Source organism: Ambystoma mexicanum, chromosome 9 (assembly GCF_040938575.1).
Source record: "Ambystoma mexicanum isolate Mex_15411 chromosome 9, UKY_AmexF1_1, whole genome shotgun sequence".
Lineage (NCBI taxonomy): Eukaryota > Metazoa > Chordata > Amphibia > Caudata > Ambystomatidae > Ambystoma > Ambystoma mexicanum.
In genome coordinates, this window is record NC_090931.1 from 268,599,667 (window position 1) to 268,608,982 (window position 9,316).

The following is a 9,316-nucleotide window of genomic DNA, read 5'->3' on the forward strand; positions in this document are numbered from 1 at the left end:
ATATTAGTTTTCTTTTATTTTTCTGTGCTCCGACTCTCAAAATAAAAAAGTGACTGTTTCTAGTGTGCTTGTAATATGAAATATGTGTCATATTTCCATCGTGAAAGCGCTAGAATCGACCAAAGGTTTACATGTCCCGCCTGCCAAGTGCCAGCAGAGTTGTGGGGCATGTTATAGGGGTCTGCAGGGAAGGCAACATGCACTACTTCCCAAAAGTCAGGTAGTTCGAATTTCGCCCAAACTAGTTTTCCCTTGACTAATTGGTACTGCCTACATGGGGAGGGGGTTATTTAGTAAAGCAAGGCCTTCAATTGATCTTTCTCTGTTTTTTTCAGATGTCCAAAATGAACGTTTTGTTGAAGTGGAAGACTATTTGCAGGAGACCACCCGCCCATCAAGTTCTGGATATATTGACGTTGTGTATGAAAATGGGGAGAACATCTACGACGATGCCATAATACCTCCTAGCACATTCCACTATGGCGTGATTCCTTGTCCGTAGGGCACGCAGGCCTGTCTGTGGAATTGTAAGGCAAGTGAATGCTCTTTCACTGAACTAGATGTTCCTCTAGTCAAGACTGGACTTTCCCTATCTCGTTTCCACCAGTTATGGACTGGAGAGATGTATTTCTGACGGCTGTTTCGTGGACCATTGGAGACTTTCACACACCAAAAGAAACACTGCTGTATACTTCACAGAATGACTCTGGTGGATAGCTGAGCATGGGATTGTGATCAATAACTGTACTGAACTATCCTCCTATCCCGGAGGAACCTACCACAAAAATGTCCTCCTTAAAATTCAGTCCCTGTGAAGTTTGTTCTTATGTGTAAGGATGTGGTCTAAAACAAGACTTGGATTCAAATTCCAGCTTCCACACTAGACCAAATTCTGTATTCTGGGCAAGTTACTTTATTTCCCTGTGTCACCATTGCCTTGGCTGCCCAACTTGTAAGCCCCTTTAAAGGGCCTTAATGCTAACAAAAAGCACAATGAAACAACACGACATTTGCATATTTAAGACATTAGCATCAAAATCTACCAATCCCATAATCAATAGCTACACCAAACTCTGATTTGTGAGGCATGAAAATAATCAAGACGTCACATGACAAGTGGCCATTTTCTTTTCCACTTAGGACAGTATGTAAACATACTCACATGGATTGCGTGAGCCATTATGTTTTTCTGTACAGAACTAACATTCAGCTATTTTTCAGGTGGAGCTGTACTCCTGAAATCTGCTAGTCTGAGAGCAACGAAGCTCAAAGTTCCTGTGTCCCAAAGCATTGGGCACCCCCTACCACCTTCTCCGCCGCCAATATGACTCAACCCCTCTCAGAATGCTGAGAGTTGAGTTCTTCAAACTGAATGCTCAGAGTCGACAGGCGTGGCAATTTTGTGAGTGTTACAGTGACGGTTTCTTTCTTGGAAGTACATGGCAGTTAAAAAGCTTGGCAGTGGAACCGATAACATAGGACACCTTTGGTTACATGGATTGCTTGCATATTTATATATATATGTCTCCAAAAGCTGTTGCTAGAAGCAGTAAAGCACCGAGTATGGATTGAAAATAGATGGACAGGTTTGTTGAGAAATTAGGACATTTACCCACAAGCCTGTGCCAGGAAGTGACTTTGCCGAAATCGTAAAACGACTTTGAGATGCACTGGCCTGTTGGAGAAATACCCTGATATTCTTGTAGGGGCGTCAATCACCAATGGAAACACATCCGTGTTATTTTTTGTAAGGTTACTCTATATTTAAGAAGTGCGACATTGGTTTAATCTATTTTAAATTTATAAAGGAAGGAAAATCAAGAGACAGTTATTCCACTTTCAGTCATGCATAATTAATGCCATGCCATGTGGGATGGGTCGCCATTAGGCACATCGAACCTCTCTAACGAGTCAGTTGTCTCTGGTCGTGGATTGGTGGTCTAGCCCGTGGCTGGTTGAAAAAAATAACGTGGAGGGAATAGGGTGCACCATCATTGAATAAAATGGGAATCCAGGGAGTGCTGTCAAACTGCTAGAACCACCGGGGTGGGAGGGGGGATCGAAGGAGCGAGGCGCGCCGGCTGGATGTCTGGCACGGAACCAGTCAGCACAGAGGACAGCAAGAAAAGAACCCCTGTTTAATTGAAAGGGAACAGAGGAAGGCTGATGGCTAGAGAGAGCTGATCAGGAGTCATAACGGTTGTAGCCTAGCAAGTTAGTCTAAGGAGACAGGCTCCTCCTACCTGTGATGCCAGGAGAGCGAACAATGAGAGAGGGAAAGAGAGAGAGAGAGAGAGAGAGAGAGAGAGAGAGGTATCTGTCTAGGAAATGGAGGAAGCAAAGATGGGAAGTTGAGAAAGAGCAAGTGAGGCTCCAGTTTGGTAGTCCACAGAGTAAACCTGCATATTAGGCCAGCTGAAGGAGGCCTTGACAGCACACACGATCATACGTGCTTGGTTACTGAGTCCGAAAACCCATGGCAACCTGAGAAAGACATTTACTGTTAGAAAGAGCTATACACTGGGATACAGAGTCCTAACTCCAAGAGCAAAATGAGCAGCGTGAGAATGCTGCATGCTGGGATAACAAGTCCTCAGAACGAAGTGAAAAAGCTATTTACTGAGCAAATATATCTTCTGCTTTCTACAATAAATACAAATGCAAAAATCAAGTCATTTGCTGTGTGAATACTCTGTATGCTAGGATGCGAGTTCTGATTCCCAGAGAGCATTTGATAAGCCCATTATGTGCCAGAAAAAGGAGTCTAAGGCCCTAATTATAGGTTTGCCAGTATCCCACCGGTAATTCCGGCAAGATACCAGCAAAGCTGCCTAACTGTCTCCACTGCCTGATATCCCGGTATTACCGGGATATTACGGGCGGCAGAGAGCCGGTAAGTTCCCATTCCAATGGAGTCCCATCGGACTCCATGCGATGGGATTTCCGGAATTCACAGCACTGTTAGTAGTGGTGCCAGTGATTCTGACATTTATTTGCTGGTAGGGGCCTGAATTCCCCGCAGGTCAGGCCTGCCGAGGGGTCCGTGGCCCCCACCGGCAAACTTGAAGTGTGCCTATCCAGAAATAATGCCAAAGCCAGATTTACCAGCATTTTATCCCCACCGGCACACTTTTAATGAGGCTCTAAGTCATTAAGCATTGGAGAAGGAGGCATTTGCTGAGCCTACTATGTGCTGGAGACAGGAGTCCAATTTCCAACCATTTGACAAAGAGACATTTGATAAAAGTTATTTTGTGATGGACACAGGAGTCCAACTCTTCAAGCATGCTAGAAAGAGACATGCTATAAAACCATTATACAATTGACACAGGAATCAAACTCCTCAAGCATTCCTTGAAGAGACATTTTCCAAACAGATTTTGTGTTGGAATAAACAGCAGTTCCATACTCTTCAGGCATTTGAGAAGGAGACTTTTAAAAAGCTCAACCCAAGTTGGACCTTGCAGGTCCAACTTGGGTCCTTCCTCTCCTCTATCTCTATCTCTACCTGTGTTGTTCCCAAGGGGTCTAACCTCTCTCCCTAGCTGTTCACCTATACCTGGCACTTCTTGCCCACCGCATTGCCGCTCTCTGCCCCAATGTTCAGTGCTATGCAGATGACACTCAGCTCCTTTTCAGACTCCCTTCTGCCATCTCTTCTACTTCTCTAACCTCTGACTGTCTTTCCGCTATCCAGGAGTGGTGTGCCGCCAATGATCTCTGCCTGAATGCCAGTAAGACTTATATTCTCCTCACCGGCACACCTGCTCCCTCCTTTCCTGTCGCTCTGTGGCCGGCCTCTTTTGGCCCTCTTCCTGCTCCCACTTGTGAGGCTAAAAACCTCAGGGTCATTTTCTACTCCACTCTCTCCTTCGCTCCTCACATCTCTGACGTCTCTAAAAGTCCCACTACCAGCTGCACCTCCTCACAAGAATTCTTCCTTTCCTCACCTTCCCCCAGAAGATCACTGTCTCCAGAGCTCTGGTTCTCTCTAGGCTGGACTACTGAAACAGCCTCTTTCTAAATCTGCCTGCTTCTACACTCTGCCCTGTGCAACTCATCCAGAACAGGACTGCGAGATTTGTCCTTGGCCTCAAGCCCAAGGATCGTATCTCTCCAGGACTGAAATCTCTGCACTGGCTCCCAGTGGCTGCCAGGATTAAGTTCAAAACCCTCTGCCTTCTTCCTTCTTGAGCTCTTCGCTCATCCGCCTCCAACTTCCTCAGGGTCAGTCGCTTCTCCAAGCACTGAGTTGGTGGTAGATCTCTTTCTTCGGCTCTGGGCCTCCCTCTGGAACCGCCTCCCTGCCTCTCTGAAACTTGAGGAGAACCATCTCCGGTTCCCGAAGCACGTCAACACCTTCCTCTTTGCTTCTGCTTTCTCTCCTCCTCTGCCCTGCTGAACTCCTGGCTGAAACTGCACTGGTCATCTGGCTACCCTCTGATCTCAGGCCCAGGTCCCCTCCCCTGCCAGTTGCACACCTGCACTGCCTCCCTGGCAGTCCCTACACATGGGGGCTGTTTTCTGTATCCCTACAGTCCCCTACCAGCACTTGATACTTGATGTCTGCACTTACCCTTGCACTTGCAACCAGCTGGCCGCACTTTTAACCTACTGTTTTTTTTTTTAACTGTCGATCCCATGTACTGCACTGCCCCCTCCCCTTCCCCCTGCACTTTTCGCCTTCCACCCTCCCCTGCACTTGCACAATCTCAATGTCACCTGCCTTAGTAAGATGGTTGTCTCTTTCTTCCTTCGGTTCCTCCTCCCTTGCATCATCGCGCCTTGAAACACTTGTGTATAGGTGCATTATAAATGCCATATCATATCATATCATTACATGCTGGAGACAGCAGTTCCATACTCTGCGGGCATTTGAGAAGGAGACTTTTGATAAGCTCATTACATGCTGGGGACAGCAGGTCCATGCTCTGCAGGAATTTGAGAAGGAGACATTTAATAAGCTCATTACATGCTGGCTCATTACATGCTAGAGACAGCAGTTCCATGCTGTGCAGGCATTTTAGAAAGAGACTTTTGATAAGCTCATTGCATGCTGGAGACAGCAGTTCCATACTCTGCAGGCATTTGAGAAGGCGACTTTGAAAAAGCTCATTGCATGCTGGAGACAGCAGTTCCATACTCTGCAGGCATTTGAGAAGGAGACTTTTAAAAAGCTCATTGCATGCTGGAGACAGAAATTCCATACTCTGCAGGCATTTGACAAGGAGGCTTTTAATAAGCTCATTACATGCTGGAGACAACAGTTGCATACTCTGCAGGCATTTGTGAAGGATACTTTTAATAAGCTCGTTGCATGCTGAAGACAGCAGTTTCATGCTCTGCAGGCATTTGAGAAGGAGACATTTGATAAACTCATTATATGCTGGCTCATTACATGCTGGAGAGAGCAGTTGCAAACTCTGAGGGCATTTGAGAAGGAGACGTTTAATAAGCTCATTACATGCCAGAGACAGCAGTTCCATACTCTGCAGGCATTTGACAAGGAGGCTTTTAATAAGCTCATTACATGCTGGAGACAACAGTTGCATACGCTGCAGGCATTTGTGAAGGAGACTTTTAATAAGCGCATTGAATGCTGAAGACAGCAGTTTCATGCTCTGCAGGCATTTCAGAAGGAGACATTTGATAAACTCATTATATGCTGGCTCATTACATGCTGGAGAGAGCAGTTGCAAACTCTGAGGGCATTTGAGAAGGAGACATTTAATAAGCTCATTACATGCCGGAGACAGCAGTTCCATACTCTGCAGCCATTTGAGAAGGAGACATTTGATAAGCTCATTACATGCCAGAGACAGCAGTTCCATACTTGAGGGCATTTGAGAAGGAGACTTTTAAAAAGCTCATTTCATGCTGGAGACAGCAGTTCCATACTCTCCAGGCATTTAACAAGGAGGCTTTTGATAAGCTCATTACATGCTGGAGACAACAGTTGCATACTCTGCAGGCATTTGTGAAGGAGACTTTTAATAAGCTCGTTGCATGCTGAAGACAGCAGTTTCATGCTCTGCAGGCATTTGAGAAGGAGACATTTGATAAACTCATTATATGCTGGCTCATTACATGCTGGAGAGAGCAGTTGCAAACTCTGAGGGCATTTGAGAAGGAGACGTTTAATAAGCTCATTACATGCCGGAGACAGCAGTTCCATACTCTGCAGGCATTTGAGAAGGAGACATTTGATAAGCTCATTACATGCTAGAGACAGCAGTTCCATGCTATGTAGGCATTTGAGAAGGAGACATTTGATAAGCTCATTATATGCTGGCACATTACATGCTGGAGACAGCAGTTGCATACTCTGCAGGCATTTGAGAAGGAGACTTTTAATAAGCTCATTGCATGCTGGAGACAGCAGTTCCATGCTCTGTAGGCATTTGAGGAGACATTTGATAAGCTCATTATATGCTGGCGCATTACATGCTGGAGACAGCAGTTCCATACTCTGCAGGCATTTGAGAAGGAGACTTTTGATAAGCTCATTACATGCTGGAGACAGCAGTTCCATACTCTGCGGGCATTTGAGAAGGAGACTTTTGATGAGCTCATTACATGCTGGAGACAGCAGTTCCAAACTCTGAGGGAATTTGAGAAGGAGACGTTTAATAAGCTCATTGCATGCTGGAGACAGCAGTTCCATACTCTGCGGGCATTTGAGAAGGAGACGTTTAATAAGCTCATTACATGCCGGAGACAGCAGTTCCATACTCTGCGGGCATTTGAGAAGGAGACGTTTAATAAGCTCATTACATGCCGGAGACAGCAGTTCCATACTCTGTGGGCATTTGAGAAGGAGACTTTTGATGAGCTCATTACATGCAAGAGACAGCAGTTCCATACTCTGCGGGCATTTGAGAAGGAGACTTTTGATAAGCTCATTACATGCCAGAGACAGCAGTTCCATGCTCTGTAGGCATTTGAGAAGGAGACATTTGATAAGCTCATTATATGCTGGCACATTACATGCTGGAGACAGCAGTTCCATACTCTGCAGGCATTTGAGAAGGAGACTTTTGATAAGCTCAGACTCCAACCAGCGACGTAGCCATGAAAGGCTCTGTTACACAGCGGCAACATGAGTTGCTCCCCAACTGTATCTAATCGATGCATACTGAATACTAGCGTGGTCATCACTAACTTATATGATTTTCTGTAAAGAATGAACAATCTAAGTACAATACCTGTTCTACAAAAATCAATGTTGGACGGCCATAGAATTCTAAAAGGTTAATCATGCACTTAAAAAAGTTAGGCATTGATAAAGATCCTGTTTATGATATAACCAAAATGTGCCGGGCCTGATTGCATAAGGAGACTTGTGTAGCACAGCACCACACCACACACTGCTTTGCTCTTGATGCGTGCAGGTTGATGGCCCGGCCCCTTAACTGAATGTTCTTAAGGCTGGTGTTCATCCTGCTACTAAGTGCTGACATCCCGGACAGAGAAGAAGTCTCAGGCAGATGCAAATGCAGACATTTGCCCAGAATCAAAGCTATATGGTCAGGTGTGGAACCTTAAGTGCCAGTTCCAAAGTCTGCAACGTGCATTTTCTCCAAAATCAAACTTAAAATCACACAGGCGAATGCGAAATCAAGACTGCAGGGAAGTTGTGAAAATGCATATTTCTTTTGAAAAGAGATTTTGAATTCTGTTCTAATCGCTTTATTGTCCTGTGTCTAGATTGTAAATATGTGCCATGCAATGTAAATATGTATATAAAAACAGCTTTATCATGTGCTGTCTGATATATTACTGATAAGCACACGGAGGTCATTATTGATCTCCTCTCAGCCAGTCAGAATACTTCGAATGCAGTCAATAACTTCTGGAAATGACTGCATTCCAAGCATCCTGACTTCAGAATCAGACTGGGAAACAACAGACCACGTTTCTCTGCAATTAAGAAACAGCTGTGCAATTTCCTAGCAATAAAGTATTTCCTTCAAAACGACACTCCCGCTCTGGGAGGATTTTTATCACTGCAACATCCATTTTAAAGTGCCAAAGTGAAAGTTAAAACATGGCCCGATGCTTACACTTTAGTATAGAGAAATCTTTAACCTTTACATAATGCATAAAGCATGCGCATGTTCAAACCGTTGCAGTTCAACAAATTTACAGTTTAAATGTTTACCTTATAAAGTCAAGGTTTTATTTATATATTAAAAAATAAAATCACATTGAATGTACAAACACATTTCGTCTATGTACTTTACTTTTAAACACATGTAGTTATTATAGTTCACCACCAGAGTTCCAGAACCTATATTTTCATTAGATGGAACTTGAATGTCAGGATGTGCCACACTTAGAATTGCGAACATTAGCCTGCGCCGTAGCTAGATGGGATTGTGAATGTTAGCATGTGCCACACTTAGACAGAACTATGTAGGCCAGCATGTTACATCTCATACAACCCACTAACAACATAAGCTCAAACTCTCCGCATACTTATATCACTGAAAAACTCACACACAACCATTTCTCGCACAACAAGCTGCACACACTTCACCACACCGCAACACATAAGCTGCACCAACAGCACACGCGGACTGACATAGATCCAATACTTGCACCAAAACTCAGCACCCGGTGTCCACCGAGTTGAAGCTGCCAACAGTATACCACCCCTCTTACTATCCTACTGCCTCTTCACCTTACTAACCTTTCCCACCTTCTCGTTTACAGATCCGCCATAGCGCCTGGGGACCAATTCCGTTGGTGACGGTGCGCTATATAAGTACCTTTAACATAACATAACATAACATAACATAACATAACATAACATAACATAACATAACCACTATGTGCTAAAACCCTTATAGATCTTAGGAGGAGTCATTATCCCCTGGTATAATTACCCTTCTTCAACGTATGGCCGGGTAAAGTGGGGCAGGTCATTATACAGCGTTAATGACCCCCCCGCCCCCTTGGTCTATCAGGATATATTACATGTTCCCTCACCTTCTTCGGACGTCTGTCCTTTTGGTACGAACTGAAGGATATCCTTTTTCACAAGACAGTAGATGTCTAGTGCCCAGAGACTCCCTGGGAGTTGGAGTGCTTTACAAGTGCAAGAAATCACCATTCTTCTCATCACACCGTGGTTCCTTTAATCTGGGCTCCACCAGATCCCACACACCATAATGTTCTTGGTACAGGTGTGGGTACAATGTGTTTTCTTCAGGACAAGCCTTGCTTTCCTGGTTGCTTCTACAGTAGCAAATGGTATGCAAATGGTGCCGTATAAAGGCATATTGCAATGCATGACAGTATCTCATGTTTGCAG

General features: G+C 44.6%; 1 protein-coding gene across 1 annotated transcript in view; it reads left to right on the forward strand.

Moving 5' to 3' along the window:
• SCIMP (SLP adaptor and CSK interacting membrane protein) overlaps positions 1 to 8,220 on the forward strand; it is a 291,084-nt gene extending 282,864 nt beyond the window's left edge. Inside the window, exon 5 of the mRNA XM_069614606.1 lies at positions 336 to 8,220. Coding sequence (XP_069470707.1) covers positions 336 to 502 — 167 coding nt within the window. The 3' untranslated portion in view covers positions 503 to 8,220. The remainder of the gene's footprint in view (positions 1 to 335) is intronic.
• The last annotated feature ends 1,096 nt before the right edge of the window (positions 8,221 to 9,316 follow it).